An 18,854-nucleotide genomic window follows, 5' to 3' on the forward strand; every position below is an offset into this window, starting at 1 on the left:
TAAATTCTAACTCTTAAAGGATGTGCCCTCTTTGGAATCCAGCTTTTAAGCTATGCGTAAATTAGCATTGAAGTGCATTTTGGGCGTGTCAATGCACTCTGACACACCCCATTGCACTTTTAGACAAATTTTCATATGCTTCAAAGTACCATTTCTCATTACTAACTCATCGGATTACTACAAAACAGGTACTGTATAATTTTTATTGTTTTTTTAGGACCTGTGCAGCCATACCACTATAACTGGTAAAAATCATCCTGACAGGTTCTTTTTCCAGTAACCCACACAACCAAGGATATGGATTCCTAATCTACAGACTAGTAGGTGAGAGGGAAGATTATTGGTTATTCTACTCAGCCAATCAATGATGATGCTGATGAAGAAGCGAGGCAGCTTCTAAACGCGTGGAATCAATAAACCACCATTTTTAAATAACGCACAGCATCATCGTTGACTCGCAATGCGGAATAACCACTAATCATCCCTCTCTCCTACTTATCGGCTCTTTGAGCCTGTGGATTGGCAGCGGTGGTCATCTATATGCCTTTTTTCTTCTGCCGAAGTGAGTACATATGATCATTTTTATTCCTTTTTTTTCTCAGATAAACCTCATTGCCCTGTTTCTCCTCCCTAGCATAATCTACAGACCAGACATTATTGACCTCTAGAGTACCCTAGATCACCAATGTGTTAATGCTGGTCCATAAAACACTCTAGGGCACTCTATTTATTGAGCCTTCTGGACTATCAGCTATAATAGCAGACATGGAGTTTTGACCCCTTCACCACAGGGGTATTATCAAGTGATCACTAGGGATATTAATGGGATTGTTCTTTATTAGTAATCTGGTTTCACATACAGCAGGAAATAAGTTAACATGGAGTTAGCACTCCTGACCTTCAGTTTTTGTGGTTGGTTTAATGAACCTTTTGATACCTATCACAAAGATCAAGGCACTTATCTTTATACATAGATTTAATGGACATCCCTTGTTCATCAGCCTTTTCCCAAGTATCACAAGTTCTCAGTTGGGTACTACCAACTTTTTGTTTAACCAGTGCAACAACAGGAGATAAAAAGTGGAAATTAAGATGTTCATAGTCCATGAATAAATCATCCGCAGCTTCCATCCAGGCCATGTGTTTCACAGAAATTGCTCCAAGTTTCTTATCAAGTTGCAAAATATGATAATGCTCTCCTGAGAAGACTGATAAGACCATGCTCAAGTGAAGGCCCAAACTTCAAGGCTGTGGACCCGGAATTGCTCATTGCTGGACAGTATTTTATTATTAAAAGTTTCACACCATTGACTTCTTCCGTTGTATAAATCTTCGTCTAACCAAAGACCAAAATTACCACTATGGAGAAAAAAAACCATTAAGAGTAGTACATACAGTTTAATTAATAAGTGACATAATAGAAAATACTGCCATGTAAAACAAGGAAAGGAACTTGTATATTACATACCATTTGCTTCCTCCAAATGTTATCGACCGGACATCACCTCTGACAAAAAAGTTATTGTCCCCTGTCCATCGAAAAACCTACAAAGAAACAGAATTATGCTTGAATGATTTATTAATATTGTGTCGGTGGATCAATGTTTCGATCGCAGGATAATACAATATGGCATATAGATGATAAAGCAATTCACTGACATAATATAATAATAATATATAATAATAAAAACATCCATCTCCAGGAAATAAACATAAACCAACCAAAATCACACATATTCAAGTCTAAAGGCCGCTTTACATGCTGCGACATCGCTAGCGATCGCACCCGCCCCCGTCGTTTGTGCGTCACGGGCAGATCGCTGCCCATGGCGAACAATATAGCAGGTACGCGTCACACGGACTTACCTTCCTAACGACATCGCTGTGGCCGGCGAACAACCTCTTTTTTAATGGGGCGGTTTATGCGGCGTCACAGCGACGTTACACAGCAGGCCACCAATAGAAGCGGAGGGGCGGAGAGCAGCCGCATGAACGTGACTCCCACCTCGTTGCCGGAGGACGCAGGAATGCTGTTGTTCGTCGTTCCTGGGGCGTCACACGTAGCGATGTGTGCTGCCTCAGGAACGACGAACAACCTGCGTCCCAAACGAGCAACGATATTTTGAAAATGAACGACGTGTCAACAATCAACGATTTGGTGAGTATTTGGAATCGTTAGCAGTCGCACGTAAGTGTCACACGCAACAACGTCGCTAACGAGGCCAGATGTGCGTCACGAATTCCGTGACCCCAGCGACATCTTGTTAGCGATGTCGTTGCGTGTAACGGGGCCTTAAGACCTTGACTTAAGGGGGCTTTACACGCTACGATATCGTTAATGTTTGGTCGCCGGGGTCAAGTTGTTAGTGACGCACATCCGGCGTCATTAACGATATCGCAGCGTGTGATACTTACCAGCGACCTTAAGCGACCTCAAAAATGGTGAAAATCGTTCACCATGGAGAGGTCGTCCCAAAGTAAAAAATCGGTAAGGGTTGTTTAGCATTGTGGTTCATCGCTCATGCGGCAGCACACATCGCTATGTGTGACACCGGATGAGCGAGAAACGTCTCCTTACCTGCTGCCGGCCGCAATGAGGAAGGAAGGAGGTGGGCGGGATGTTACGTCCTGCTCATCTCCGCCCCTCTGCTTTGATTGGCCGGCCGCTTAGTGACGTTGCGGTGACGTCGCTGTGATGCCGAACGTCCCTCCCCCTTGAAGGAGGGATTGTTCGGCAGTCACAGCGACGCCGCCGACCAGGTAAGTATGTGTGATGCTGCGTAGCGATAATGTTCGCTACGGCAGCGATCACAAACAATCGCATGCGCGACGGGGGCGGGTACTTACACGGTCGCTATCGCTAGAAATTGCTAGCGATATCGCTACCGTGTAAAGCCCCCTTTAGAATATCAGTTCTGTACAGTACTAGGTACAATATCAAAAAAGGGGGAAACACTCTCCTGCCTCTCAATGTATGGACTATTACCATATATACAATTACATGTTTTCTTGTTCTATAATGACCCAGATCCTCAAAATATAGATATAGAAGATATAAAAATAAGAGCTGTATGAGACTTCCATACCTTCAATTGTGGCGAAAAGCTAAATAAGAAAGTCTCTCCGGTGCCATAGAAGGTGGGGCTAACCTTGAGCTCATTGGAACAGAAGCCTCCAAACACCTGAAAGAGAATTTATATATAAGACTAGTGGTCTCCAAGCTGTGATTCGTGAACTCTGTGAAGCTCATAACTCGCAGCTTTATGGCATTGAGAACTCATTTATAGCCATACTCTCTGGATACAATACGGCATCCTCTCTGGCAATATTGCTTACATTTCCCACCCAATCAGTGCCAATTTGGGTGGTATTATAACAGTGTGTCAAATTTAAATTGACTCAGTCACCCCAAAACATAAATGAAACCACTTATATATTTGTATGGGGGACTAAAGGCCACTTTACAAGCAGAGATAAATCTTTGGCAGATCTGTGGTTGCAGTGAAATCATGGACATATTGTTCCATTTGTACACAGCCACAAACCTGGCACTGATTGTCCACAATTTCACTGCAACCACAGATCTGCCAAAGATTTATCTATGTGTGTAAAGTGGCCTTTAGTTCTTATTATTATTATTATTATTATTTATTATTATAGCGCCATTTATTCCATGGCGCTTTACAAGTGAGAGAGGGTATATGTACAACAATTATTAAAAGTACAAGACAGACTGGTATAGGAGGAGAGAGGACCCTGCCCGCGAGGGCTCACAGTCTACAGGGAATGGGTGATGGTACAATAGGTGAGGACAGAGCTGGTTGCGCAGTGGTCTACTGGACTGAGGGCTATTGTAGGTTGTAGGCTTGTTGGAAAAGGTGGGTCTTGAGGTTCCTCTTGAAGCTTTCCACGGTAGTGGAGAGTCTGATGTGCTGAGGTAGAGCGTTCCAGAGTATGGGGGATAAAAAAACTTATATTTGTAGTGTAGAATTTACTCATTGCTTTTTATATATACTGTGTATATATATATATATATATATATATATATATATATATATATATATATATAAAAAAAAATGTTGCTAAATGGTGGGACCTCAGTGCACTCTTGACAGTGGCCAAGGCCTTGGTGCATTGTACCACACCCTCAGTTACTAACCTCTGACCTCCCCTTATGTTGACTGATAGTGTTGGCTTTGGAGTGCTTGCCTGAATTGAAACCGAGCCCTGCACACACAGTCACTGCAGGAACCAAGGACACTGCAGAAACTGTTTTTCCGAAAACCCTAGTTGCCAATCATCATACTAATATTTTCCTGAAATAGAGCTTCAGCAGTCCTTTTAGGATATGTAACATTTTTAATGGTGTATGTTGCTGTAAGCTCTGGACGTTTATAGTCACATGCCAGCTAGTTAATTGAATGAATATTCACCTCTCTTCCTTCCTATAATCCTGCCCACCCTACTGCCAGTGTCAGTGACTGAAACGTGTTAATGAAATAATTAATATTCACCCCCGCCCATAATCCCGCCCACCCCTCTGCCGGCATCATTGACTGGAACTTGTGTTAATAAAATAATGAATATTCACCCCTCTGTGCTGTGTGTCCTTGATTTAGGGGTACTTTGCACGCTGCGACATCGCAAGCCAATGCTGCGATGCCGAGCGCGATAGTCCCCGCCCCCGTCGCAGCTGCGATATCCTTGTGATAGCTGCCGTAGCGAACATTATCACTACGGCGGCTTCACATGAACTCACCCGCCCTGCGACGTCGCTGTGGCCGGCAACCCGCCTCCTTATTAAGGGGGCGGGTCGTGCGGCGTCACTGCGACGTCACACGGCAGGCGGCCAGTAGGAGCGGAGGGGCAGAGATGAGCGGGATGTAAACATCCCGCCCACCTCCTTCCTTCCGCATATCCTACGGAAGCCGCGGTGACGCCGGTAGGAGATGTTCCTCGCTCCTGCGACTTCACACACAGGGATGTGTGCTGCCGCAGGAGCGAGGAACAACATCGGACCGTCGCAGCAAGGTAATTATGGATTACGCCGACGCTGCACCGATGATACGATTACGACGCTTTTGCGCTCGTTAATCGTATCATCTAGCCTTTACACACTACGATGTCGCAAGCGAAGCCGGATGTGCGTCACTTTCAATTTGACACCACCGACATCGCACCTGCGATGTCGTAGTGTGCAAAGCCCGCCTTATTGTCATGGCAGAATCGCAGGGCAATGCTTGCACTAGCCTGTGGCTCTTCTCACCTGAGCGCGATATTTGCGTAGAAATACATGCTGGCACACTTGGGTCAGAAGAGTTGCCAGTCAGTTGGAGCATTGTGCTATGATCATGCAATGACAGTATAAGTGAATCAATGATACCCAGCACAGACAAATGGGTGGACAAGGGGGTGAAAATTCATTCCATTAACTAGCCGGCAGGTGACTATAACCTTCCAGGGCTTGCAGCAACATACATATCATGGGAGGGGGAAGAGATGAATATTCATTTTTCATTAACGGGCGACCCAATCGCTGACACAAATACAAAATCTAAGCCATCCCCCAAAAATAAGCCCTAGCACATTTATTGGAGCCAAAACGAATATAAGACACTGTCTTATTTTTGGGGAAACATGGTAGACATGCTTTGATTCCTCTCTCCTGTCTGTATCGGCCGCTCGCTGCACACAGGATTTGATACTGAAAGGAGAGAGGGAGGTGAGAGCACATGATCTGCCACTGAAATGTGGGTATGGGTGCATTTTTATTTTTATCTCCCTCTCTTGTCAGTGTCAAATTCAACCAACTGTGTGATCCAGTGTGCAGCAAGTAGCTGCTGCAGACAGAAGAGAGGGATCAGAGCACATCAGGACTGACACTGTATGTGTTCTCAACCCCTGGAGTGTCAATGCATGCAGGACTGGGGATTCAATTCAGGGAGAACTCCAAAGCGAGTGATGTCAATCAACGTAAGGTAAGATGCGGAGAATTGTAATGGAGGGGTGGAATGGTGCAGTGAACCCTTGGCCTCACCATTGTTATTTACGTTATACGTTATGAGCTTCTCATTTACCTATATTTAATAGGTGTCTATTCTGTTTTCATGTAACTCCTAATCCTTACTAAAGCGGGCTTTACACGCAACAACATCGCTAACGAGATGTCGTTGGGGTCACAGAATTCGTGACGCACACCCGGCCTCGTTAACAACGTCGTTGCGTGTGAAACGCATGAACGACCGTTAACGATCAAAATTACTCACCTAATCGTTGATCGTTGACACATCATTCTAATCCCAATTATCGTTGCTGTTACAGGACGCAGGTTGTTCGTTGTTCCTGAGGCAGCACACATCGCTACGGGTGACACCGCAGGAACGAGGAACATCACCTTACCTGCGGCCGCCCGCAATGAGGAAGGAAGGAGGTGGGCGGGATGTTCTGCCTGCTCATCTCTGCCCCTCCGCTTCTATTGGGCGGCCGCAAAGTGACGCCGCTGTGATGCCGCACGAACCTCCCCCTTAAAAGGAGAGATTGTTCGGCGGCCACAGCGACGTCGGTGAAGAGGTAATTGCGTGTGACGCTGCCGTAGCGATATTGTTCGCTATGGCAGCAATCACCCCTTGCCACGCCACCGACGTGGGCGGCTGCTATCGCTCATGATATTGCTAGCGATGTTGCAGCGTGTAAAGCCTGCTTAAGCCCAAAATGGTTAGAATCCCTATATGATATCAAATTCTGACTTCTGTGAAACTCGGTCCAAGTACAGACAGTGATATCCAGACCAGTCTTCTGACCTGAACATGTGCGGTCAGTGATTTTTATTACCAGTACACCGACACATTATAGACTATGAAGCCATTCACGTCAGGTTTTTGGTCTATCGGTCTGTCCTATTTTGGTTCGATTTGTAGACCAAGCTCATCTGTCTAATTCTATCAGTTTTTATTTTACTTGGAGGTGGATGTTAAAAATGGACACATGGACCAAAACAGGATGAAAATCAGATGCAACATGCTGATGAAAATTGGTCCATTTTTTCAGGTGTGAAAAATCATGACATTAGGGTGTATTCATGGAGGGTGTGACAGGGAGCAGCACCCTGTAAGCTCAATCCATCTTTGGCACAAATCTCTAATTCTATGTTCATGTTTATTCTAATATAGGCGATAGAACAGGTTTTGGAGCCTTTGGGTGCGATTATAACATCTTCTCCACCTACAGCTACCCTACGAAATACAGAAGGGTTGAGGGTAGACTATAAGCTTGGCAATATATCTCTGATAGGTCATGACATCACCTACTATTACAACACATTTCTCAATGAATATTCCCTGAGAACCATCTTACCTTCCCTTCATTATCCTTGACAACTAGTAACACTGGCGAGCTGGTTGCATTCATAGTGCGGTACATGGTCCTCAGGCTGCAGCCATGTTTCTCTGTGCTGTATTGCAGCCTCCAATTATGACCAATGACTTTAGGTGGCAATTGTTGAGCAATCTGAAAACAATGAAATCACTTTGTTTTACACAGATCATAATAAATCCAGACACTAATGACAACATTCAGTATTCATTATCTGAAAACTGTTGTTTCCAATACAGTGTCTTTATCACATATCACATTCTTGTATATGCAGAAACATCCTGCCATCATTCATGTAGACATGCCAAACATCAAACACTCCCATAATGAGGAGATACTGGAGACTGATTCTTAGGGGTACTTTGCACACTATGACATCGCAGCTGCGATGTTGGTGGGGTCAAATCGAAAGTGACGCACATCCGGCGTCGTTGTCGACATCGGAGTATGTGAATCCTTTTTAATATGATTAATGAGAGCGGAAAAGTGTCGAAATTGTATGATCTGTGTAGTGTTGGGCCTTTCCATAACGTCGCTGCATCGACAGGTACAATGTTGTTCCTCGTTCCTGCGGCAGCATACATCGCTGTGTATGAAGCCGCATGAGCGAGGAACATTGCCTTACCTGCGTCCCGGCTGCAATGAGGAAGGAAGGAGGTGGGCGAGACGTTTACGTCCCGCTCATCTCCGCCCCTCCGCTTCTATTGGCCGCCTGCCATGTGACGTCGCTGTGACGCCGCACGACCCCGCCCCCTTAGGAAGGAGGCGGTTCGCCAGCCAAAGCGACGTCGCAGGGCAGGTAAGTGCATGTGAGGCTGCCGTAGCGATAATGTTCGCTACGGCAGCTATCACAAGATATCGCAGCTGCGACGGGGCGGGGACTATCGCGCTCGGCATCGCTACCATCGGCTTGCGATGTAGTAGTGTGCAAAGTACCTCTTAGTATATGTTGTGATACATCTCTATATTTTGTGGTCTATCCATTCATTTTTGTATCTTTAAAGGGAATCTGTCAGCAGGTTTTTGCTATGTAAGCTAAAGACAGCATGCTGCAAGGGTTAAAAAAAAGCATTCAGGGATTCCTGTTTCCTCACATCCATTCTGTTGTTTATTTGCTATGTTTGTTTAACCAGCAGGACTTCTCATTGTTCTGTCTACAATGTCATGGGCACATCAGTCCAGCCTGCCTCCTCTCATTGACACCTCACTGTCAATCTACAATCTCTATTGAGAGCCTGGTGTGAGTGGAATAGCTCTCTCAGCTCTTCTACATGACAAAATGTAAAAATTCTCATTGTGTCAAAACGTCTGTAGTAATATAAGTGATACATAGTTGGATTCAGAATCTATTTGCCTACATCATGCTGCTCTTAGTTAAGGTAGCAAAAACCTGCTGACAGATTCCCTTTAAAAATATCATGGAATAATCTCAGTGTACAGTGTAGTACTGTTACCCCTTTAGTGCTCGTTCAGTCTGTGTACTAGACCGCATATGGACTAGCTCTAGTAGTCAATGTACTAGCAGGAGATTTTCCACCCTGAATGTTGGTCACATGGAACAAAAAATTGAATCATGAACTTATTCTAATTATTTTTCTAAGGTTGGAGCCACACGAGTGTATGGCATCTGATGCGAGTGCCTTGGATGCGATATGCTAATGACCTTCATCTCCCACTGTGCTGCGAGTGCAAGCCAACTGTCATGCCACTGTGATCTGATCCTGCGATTGGATCACAGCTGTGGAGGAGAGAGCAGGTGCTGCGAAGGGGAGGGAGGGCTTAATCTCCTTATTTCCTCCATTGCCAGCTGATGTGATTATCGAAGTGCACTCCAGTGTCATCCGAGTGCAGTGTGATGTTTTACTCGTACCCATAGAATTGTATGGGTGCAAGTGAAAACGGATCGAATTCCACCCGCAGCATGCGGCAACTGTTTTCATGATCCTATTAGGGCTGAAATTATATAATCACAGATAGGAACCGCCCCATAGAGTAACATATGTCTGAGAGGAATGCGATTATTTATCGAATTCCACTTGGGTCGTTTTTCTCGCTGTTTGTCCTAGCCGTAAGGACAAGAATAGTAAAAACAATAGATGGCAAAATGATTCTGATTTTTCTCTTTATAGGTATATTTTTGAGTAAAATGTAAATTGTTTTTTTATTCTATAAACTACTGACAACATGTCTCTGAATTTCCAAGCAATACATTTTGTATTTATTTTCTGAAAATGAGAACTTGTCAAAATAACAAAACAATGCATTGCTTTCAAACCTCAAATAATGCAAAGAAAACAAGTTCATAATTATTTAGAAGCGACAATACTAATGTTTTAACTCTGGAAGAATTCAGAAATCAATATTTTGAGAAATATCCATGATTTTTAATCACAGCTTTAATGCGTCTTGGCATGCTTTCCATCAGTCTTTCACACTGCTTTTGATTGATCTTATGCCACTCTAAAAATTTAAGCAGTTCTTCTTTGGTTGATGGCTTGTGAACATCCATCTTTCTTTTGATTACATTCCAGAGGTTTTCAATGGGGTTCAGATCTGGAGATTGGGCTAGCCATGACAGGGTTTTGATGTGGTGGTCCTTCATCCACACATTGATTGACCTAGCTGTGTGGCATGGCACACTGTCCTGCTGGAAAATCAGTCCTCAGAGTTGGGGAATATTGCCTGAGCAGAAGGAAACAACTGCTTTTTTCCAGGTAAACCTTGTATGCGGCTTGATTCATACATCCTTCGCAAAGTTTAATCTGCCCAATTCCAGCCTTGCTGAAGCATCCCCAGATTATCAGCAATCCTCCACCAAATATTAAGGTGGGTGCAAGACACTGTGGCTTGTCCACCTCTCCAGGTCTCCGTCTAACCATTAGACGACCAGGTGTGGGACAAAGCTGAAAATTAGACTAATCATAGAAGATTACCTTACTCCAGTCCTCTATGGTCCAATCCTTAATGTCTTTGTCAAACTTCAGCCTGGCTCTCCTTTGCTTCTCATTGATGAAAGGCTTTTTTTCTAGCTTTACATGACTTGAACCCTGCCTCTAGGAGCCTGTTACGAACTGTTTTTGCCGTGCACTTCAACCCAGCTGCCATTTGCCAGTCCTTTTGTAGGTCACTTGATGTCATCCTGCAGTTGCTGAGTGACATTTGAATAGGATGACGGTCATCCCGGTTATTGGAGAGTCGCTTTCGCCCTCTTCCGCTCTGTAGCTTTGTTGTCCCCAATGTCTGCTGCTTGACCTTGTTGTAATGGACTGCAATCTTTAAAATTTTAAGGATGGAGGCAACATGATGAATATTGTATCCCTCTGCTAGTAAAGCCAGAATTGAGCCCTTCTTTTCCTCACTCAAGACTTTTCTTTTCAACTCCTTTGGCATAGTTAAAAGTTATTTTTTCATTCCTATTACTTTTGGAATATTACTAGCACTTGTTTTGCCATCCAGCTTGTCCTATTGCAAGAGGAGTGTGAAGAGCACAGCAGTGTTTTCTATACTTTCCCTCATTAAATAAGATTTGGTTCAGGTGATCACCTAACCAGAAGCACATTAAGTAGAATGAGTTGTACTCTGGTTGGAATTCAACTGACACTGGAATGGAATGACTGTCAGACATGTAGAGAAGCTGATTTTTATAAGGCCGGTTTCAAACGTCCGTGTTTCAGGTACGTGTGATATCCGTTTTTAGCACGGATGTCACACGTACCCATGTCAGTCTATGGTGTTCCTCACACGTCCGTGTTTTAACACGGACAGTGTGACCCCGCGTGGCTCCGTACGCACACACGGAGAAATGTCCGTTTTTTCTCCGGCAGCATGGGTGTTACACGTACCACACATTAATGTGATCAGTGTGACATCAGTGTGAGACGTACCGGAGAAAATATGTGTCTTTGTAATAAAAAGATTTTCTATATTCACCTGTATCCAGCGCTGTGGTCTTCGGCTCCGCTGCCTCCTGCTTCTGACCACCGCTCATTATACTCATTGAATATTCACTGCACTGAGGAGTTGGAAGCAGCAGCAGCGCCAGAGACTTCAGTGCCAGGGACCGCATCACTGGGGATTGGTGAGTATCCAGCTGTGTGTGGTGTGTGTGTGTGTGTGTACACAGTGAGGTCAGGATGTCATCGGAATTCATAATGAACTCAGATGATATCCTGACGACACCCCCGTGACATCCGCGCTACTGCTTGTTTAGCGGCTGTCACTTCATGGGTTCATCAGAGTTCATTGTGAACTCCGATGAACCAGTGACATTACTGTCGTGACACTCGCTGTAGCGCGGATGTCACGAGGGTGACGTCAGGATGTCATCTGAGTTCATTGTGAACTTCGATGAACCCATGACATTACTGCTAAGTCCAGGTCACCGCAGGGAATCATACATAGCAGTGTGTATGTCTGCAGGGGCTGGTCTCACAATCAATGGGGAACGTTCAGTTCTCCATTAAATGTGACAACAGTATGGGATTGATGTGGACCCCCTAATTGGATTACGGTGGACCAGGATTAGGGCTTTGATAGGGAAATAAATTGGAAAAGAGGGTGTCTCTTATCTTGCTGCCTAGTTTATAAGCAATGCTCTGAAGTTGGTCTGGATTTGAAAGAACAATGCACTCCAGCAATCCCAGGAACCTTCAAAGCAGTACTTACAAGCTTAATAGAAAAGAGTGTGTAAGCACTGTGCATGTTCACCCATTGCTGGTAGACGATAGTGGTGGTTGCCTAGTCAATGACTATACACAAAAGAAAAGTAGTGTTACTATCTCAAGAATGGATATCAATTTTAAGTAAAGCTGGTGTCACACACAGCGACAACGACGTCGCTGCTACGTCACCATTTTCTGTGACGTTGCAGCGACGTCCCGTCGCTGTCGCTGTGTGTGACATCCAGCAACGACCTGGCCCCTGCTGTGAGGTCGCCGGTCGTTGCTGAATGTCCAGCTTCATTTTTTGGTCGTCACTCTCCCGCTGTGACACACACATCGCTGTGTGTGACAGCGAGAGAGCGACGAAATGAAGCGAGCAGGAGCCGGCACTGGCAGCTGCGGTAAGCTGTAACCAGCGTAAACATCGGGTAACCAAGGGAAGACCTTTCCCTGGTTACCCGATATTTACCTTCGTTACCAGCCTCCGCTCTTGCTGCCAGCGCCGGCTCCTGCTCTGTGCACATGTGGCTGCAGTACGCATCGGGTAATTAACCCGATGTATACTGTAGCAAGGAGAGCAAGGAGCCAGCGCTAAACAGTGCGCGCGGCTCCCTGCTCTCTGCACTGTGACATGTAGCTGCAGCACACATCGGGTTAATTAACCCGATGTGTACTGTACCTAGGAGAGCAAGGAGCCAGCGCTAAGCGCGGCTCCCTGCTCTCTGCACATGTAGCGACGTTATGATCGCTGCTTCTGCTGTGTTTGACAGCTAAGCAGCGATCATAACAGCGACTTACAAGGTCGCTGTTACGTCACCGAAAATGGTGACGTAACAGCGACGTCGTTGTCGCTGTCGCTTAGTGTGAACCCAGCTTTAATTGCAAAAGTGCTTGCTTTTCAAGTACTATCCAATACCAATCTATACAGATGGAAATAACCCTTTAAGGAAGATTTTTCAAAATTCATGCAAGTAAACCATTGCCTATAGCTGTAATTTAGATTCCAGCTCTGTTTTCAGAACTTCTTTAAACAGTGAAAGCCACAATTATTATTTTAAACTCCATAAAATTTCCCCTGTAATGAATACATTTCACCCTATGGCATTGAACAATTTCTAGCATTAACACAATGACCAATTACCTGTTTGACATAATCGCTCCCTAAAATTTGGCTACTTCCTATTAAAACGGGTTCATCCACCTCTTCTTTGGGCTTCCCACATACTTTTTTCTGTGCCTTGACTTCGGAGTCATCAATAATCTCATAATCAGAGTCGTCATCGCTGGAGATTGCTTCTTGCAGGTTATTATTCTATGAGAAGATGCAATAAATGATTTAATATTTCCTGAATATAATGTTAGTTTTCCGCACATAGGACAGTTTGACACATTTTTTTTTATACATCGTGTATTTTTGTATTCTTGTTAGGGCTGCAATACCGGCCTAATCTAAGATATAGGTCCAGATCATAAGACCCATGGTCAGACTGTGGACAAATGATCTAATATTACAACAAGCAGGATTGCTGCCGTCACAATAAAGGAATTCCGACGATCCTTCTATATGTGGCCTTGAAGGGAGATGGCATATCGAGTCAAACATAACTTTTCAGACATCATAAAAAATAGGTCATTGCTCGTTTTCTCCCATGCCGAGGTGGTTGGCAATGCACCAGAAAGTTATGACAGAGGGTGGAGAACAGATTATTATCCACTTGTCCTTTCATGTCAGCGTAGTTCTGCGTCATTGCTACTTTCTCCTAGCCTGCTTGTAGTTAATAAACTACTGTGAAATCCATACACTAAGAAATCAACAACCTATTGGTCAGAAAACGTATGTGATCTTTTCATAAATCTTAAAGGAGGTATCCAGGACTAAGATATTGATGACCTATCCTAACAACAATAACGTCAATATCAGATCAGTGGGAGTCGAGGGGCTTATCTCCCAACAGGTTGGATCCTTCTTTCCCCCAATATCTTCTGTCAGTGGAGAGTTGTGAGGCCCCCATACATATTAAGCTGTCTGTCAATCACGCCTAAATTCAACTAAGTTTAGTCTAATGTGTGTGGGGGTCTGTAATATGCTGTCTGATCGTGTCAGCCTGACAGTTAAAGAGGTTAGCAACCACTTTTACATTGATGGCTTATCCTTAGGATCGGACAATCAGACATTGATGACCTGGGTCTGACACCCCACACCCCCACCAATCAACTGTTCTTGTTGCTAGCGGGAGCAGGCACCCGGAAATGCTCAGATCTGAAGCTGCCCCGTCAACTGACAGTGTCCAAGGATGGGTGCTGCACATCCGCCTGCCATTCAAATCAATAGGAGGTGAACGTGCAGTACCCGGCCGAGACCACTATCAGGAGACGAGGCAGCTTCAGAACTGGCCATTTCTGGCTGAACGGCGGGAGTGCGGGGTGTTGGACGCCAGACGCTCAGACATTGATGATTAGAGATGAGCAGTTCCGTCAAGGCTCGGTTCGCCGGCAGCCAACAAGCCTAGCTCCACAGGCTTGAGCTTGACTCAAACCTCAGATCAAATCACTGATTGGCAGTTTGAGTCTCCTCCTACATACATCCAGCCATACGTAGATCACTTCTGGGGGAGGGTGGGCAGGCTTTTTCAAACTTTTTTTTTTGTTGCACACTACATGTGATTATGCTGTTACCCCCAGAGTGCGCCATTCAAACACTGCAAACAGCTCGCACAGGGCTGAGCACCAAACATACCTGAGCACAGCACTGCTCGCACAAGTTTTGTTTGCACGTAAAGCATCCAATCCCGAACACGACCTTGATTTTTAAATTTGGGGTTTGGTTTGAAAACCGAACCTCAGGTTCGCTCATCTCTATTGATGATCTATCCTAAGGCTAGCAATGTTATGGCCTGAAACACACATCCGTGAAAAAACACGCACGTGTGTTACGTCCATTTTTCGGGTCCGTGTCCCGTTTTTGTGTCCGTTTTTATGGTCCGTGTGGCGTGTGTGAACTGCGTATGCTAGCCGTGTGTGCGTGTGGAATGTCCGTGTGTGCGTGTGAAACTTAACTGACGTGTGTGTGTTGTCCATGTGAAATGTCCGTGTGTGATGTAAAATTTCGTTGATGCTTACCTGCAGACAGAGTCGTGCGCTGAGAATGAACTCGGGTGAACTTCACCCGACTTCATTGTCATCCTGCGGCTCTGTCTGTGTCGCGTCCTGATTAGCGGTCACCCGTGAAGGACTCACCAGTGACCGCTAATCCCCTGAGTGACTGAAGTGAGCAGCGCAATTACCGCTGCTGTCACTCAGGTTACCTGCGGCTAGCTGGATCCTCCCCCCGTGACCGCAACTCACCTGTGTCTTCATCGCTGTCACCCGGGCGACTTGCAGTCACAGTTGGAGGATCCAGCGGTGGCCGCGAGTTACCTAAGTGACGTCATCGCTGATCGCGATACTCACCTCAGTTGCTGTGTGGAGCAGACAGGAGCGGCGGTGTTCTTCTGCCGCTCCTGTCACCTTCATGTAGCAGAGCTGGAAGCGACGTGGGACCTCCGTGGATTACGCCGGACATGGATGGGTATTTGGGGCATAATAAATTGGTGAACGAGGGTTTTTTTTTTGTTTATTATTTCAAATAAAGGATTTTTTCGGGTGTATGTGTTTATTTACTGTAATTTTCAGATTAATCATGGAAGGTATCTCATAGACGCCTGCAATGATTAATCTTGGACTTAGTGGCAGCTATGGGCTGCCATTAACTCTTTATTACCCCAATTGCCAATGCACCAGGGCAATTCGGGAAGAGCCGGGTAGAGTCCCAGGACTGTCCCATCTAATGGATGCGGCATTTCTGGGCGGCTGCTGGCTGATATTGTTAGGCTGGGGGGCTCCCCATAATGTGGAGCTCCCCATCCTGAGAATACCTGCCTTCAGCCGTGTGACTTTACCTTGGCTGGTATCAAAATGGGGGGGACCACACGTCATTTTTTTTAATTATTTATTTATTTTTTTAACTGCACAGTATAGACCCGCCCACCGGTGGCTGTGCTTGACTGCAGTGAGACAGCTGTCACTCAGCGTGGGGAAAGCAGGGAATACGAGATTGTTTGATGAGCGGCTGGCTTTTTCAAAATAGTAAAAGCCGCTGGAGTTTAGTGAACAGCTGTACAGCGCCGCGCCGGGGATCGGGGATCGGTAAGTATGAGAGAGGGGGGAGACTGACCGACAGACAGAGAGAGGGACAGACAAGACAGAAAGAGAGACAGACAGACAGAGAGAGACCGACCGACGGACTGAGGAAGATTGACCGACGTAGATAGAAAAAGAAAGAATGACCGACATCGCTACAAAAAAGCACAAAAGGTACACGGAGCATGCAGAGATGCATCCGTGTCACGTTATTGTGCGCACATACCCATTGACTTTCATGGGGTCCGTGTGTGCGTGTTCCGTGCAAAAAACTGACATGCTTCCGTGCAAAACGGAAACACATACGCATCACGGACACACGGACCTTATGGAATAATGCACGTGTGACCTCAATGATAGATTAACATTGGTGCATGTTTGTCCGTGTCTCCGGTACATACGGAGACGGACCAAACACGCACGTGTTTAACGGATGTGTGTTTCAGGCCTCAAGTAGTGGACAACCCCTTTAAAATTGTCAGATACCATTACCCACATTAGGGGAAGCTGCTGGCTGGTGCCTGTACAAGCCACTATAGCATCAGCTCCCCACTATGGATCATAAAGGGAGATCCTGAGAAAAAGACCCTCTTGTATGGCGTTTATCTACCCTAAAGGGTGCTTTACATGCTGCGACATCGCTAGCGATTGCTAGCGATGTCGTGCGCGATAGCACTCGCCTCCGTCGATCGTGCGACATTTGGTGATCGCTGCCATAGTGAACATTATCGCTACGGCAGCGTCACATGCACATATCTGTTCAGCGACGTTGCTGTGACCGCCGAACAATCCCTCCTTCAAGGGGGAGGTGCGTTCGGCATCATAGTGACGTCACTGCGGCGTCACTAAGCGGCCGCCCAATAGCAGAGGTGGGGCAGAGATGAGCGGCCAGAAGATGCCGCCCACCTCCTTCCTTCCTCATTGCCGGTGGACGCAGGTAAGGAGATGTTCGTCATTCCTGCGGTGTCACACATAGTGATGTGTGACACCGCAGGAACGACGAACAACCAGCGGCATGCCCCACCAACGATATTATGAAAAGGTGTGACGTGGCAACGATCAATGATTTTTGACGTTTTTGCGATTGTTGATCGTCACTCCTTGGTGTCACACGCTGCGATGTCACTAACGGCGTCGGATGTGCGTCACTAACGACGTGACCCCGACGATATATCGTTAGCGATGTCGCAGCGTGTAAAGCACCCTTAAAAGTACTAATTAAATAATCCCTAAAATCTATTTTTACATGTAGCAATAATTGATTATTTTTTCATTTCATGGTATGTATACCTATTATTGCCTACGTTATATGCATAAAAACAAATGTTTATATTAAATCAAAAATAAAAATCATCAATATCTGTATCAGTCACTCATCTAAAGTTTACATTAAAATATACTGTGATGCTAAATGTTCAGTCTATAAACAGTGATTGTACTGTTTCAAATGCCCAATGTTCTCCACACCATTTACACACCACCAAATTCTTATTATTATTGACCATGAATAAGAATTATCTACAGATGTAGGCGAATCCAGACATGGGGACAAATTGTGAACTTTGTTTTATATGAATATTTTTGGAAAGTTGTATAAATGTATTCATAAAATGTTATATTACTATTCTCCAAGAATCAGAAACTAACCGATGGTGGTCCCACCTGCAGGTTCCCCTCACAAGAAACCTGTGTAGTGGACAGGCTACTTGCCCAAAACAGACAACCTCTTTGATAAAATTATTCACATTATATTTTATTCTGTTTCAATAGAAACATCCAGGAACATCCTTCTATAAATTCTGGGTAACGGAGGTAAAAATGGTGAATGATTTACAGCCCAGTTATATAGAATTGCACAACGCTCCCTCGCCCTGCAGCACCGGATCCAGAATTATTTGCGGTATCATCATGTTCGTGCCTGGCACAATGACTTGTCATATTGTGATATAAACACATTTTGTAAGGTTGCGATGTTGGCTAAACACGTCTCATTTTGTAGGGTAAATAGTGCACCCACTGACCCCATACAAAACTGTTACATGTAGTATTTAGGCCGAGCTCCAATTACAAGCTCAACACGTCTGCACTACTTCAATGGCAACAGTATTATTATGTGTAAAGCAGGAAAATTAGCAGTAAATGTTTTGGATCACTGGGTCCAGCAGACATTTAATGGTTCATTAAACTCATGTCGCTCTTTTTCTTAGATGATGATCCGATGATGCTCAGTCAATTGTACCTCCGGTTATTGCTTGCTACTGACCAGAATAGGAGCTGTGTCCAATTCTCTGTGGATTGGGTCCCCCCAGTGGCAACAAAAGACCACCCAGATTGAGTGATAAATCAGAATGAAAAAAGTGGGAGCCATTTATTGAAAAAACTTAATGTACATGGCTGCTTTCTTGTACCTGGTTTTTCCAATATTTTGATGTATAGGATACGTTTATTATAGTGTCTTTTGCACAATCCCTTCCTCCATATGTTTTACTGTAGCTCTGTGTGATTATATTGTCTGTAATGTATTTTCACAAGCCCACCAGGGATGAGTGCATGAAAGGATGATTCCTGTACATCAGCAACAGAAATAATAATAATTAATAAGTGACTAAACCAAGTGTCATCAAATATAAAAAATAGATTTGG

The 18,854-nt window shown here is 44.9% G+C and overlaps 1 protein-coding gene across 1 annotated transcript in view; it reads right to left on the reverse strand.

Annotated features, from left to right (window-relative positions):
* Window positions 1–819: 819 nt before the first annotated feature.
* LOC142311441 (TLD domain-containing protein 2-like) overlaps window positions 820–18,854 on the reverse strand; it is a 32,173-nt gene continuing 14,138 nt past the window's right edge. Inside the window, exons 2-6 of the mRNA XM_075349876.1 lie at window positions 13,174–13,344; window positions 7,354–7,506; window positions 3,087–3,182; window positions 1,469–1,545; window positions 820–1,359 (exon numbers count right to left, since the gene is read on the reverse strand). Coding sequence (XP_075205991.1) covers window positions 1,224–1,359; window positions 1,469–1,545; window positions 3,087–3,182; window positions 7,354–7,506; window positions 13,174–13,344 — 633 coding nt within the window. The 3' untranslated portion in view covers window positions 820–1,223. The remainder of the gene's footprint in view (window positions 1,360–1,468; window positions 1,546–3,086; window positions 3,183–7,353; window positions 7,507–13,173; window positions 13,345–18,854) is intronic.

The sequence above is a fragment of the Anomaloglossus baeobatrachus genome, chromosome 5 (assembly GCF_048569485.1).
Source record: "Anomaloglossus baeobatrachus isolate aAnoBae1 chromosome 5, aAnoBae1.hap1, whole genome shotgun sequence".
Taxonomy (NCBI): Eukaryota; Metazoa; Chordata; class Amphibia; order Anura; family Aromobatidae; genus Anomaloglossus; species Anomaloglossus baeobatrachus.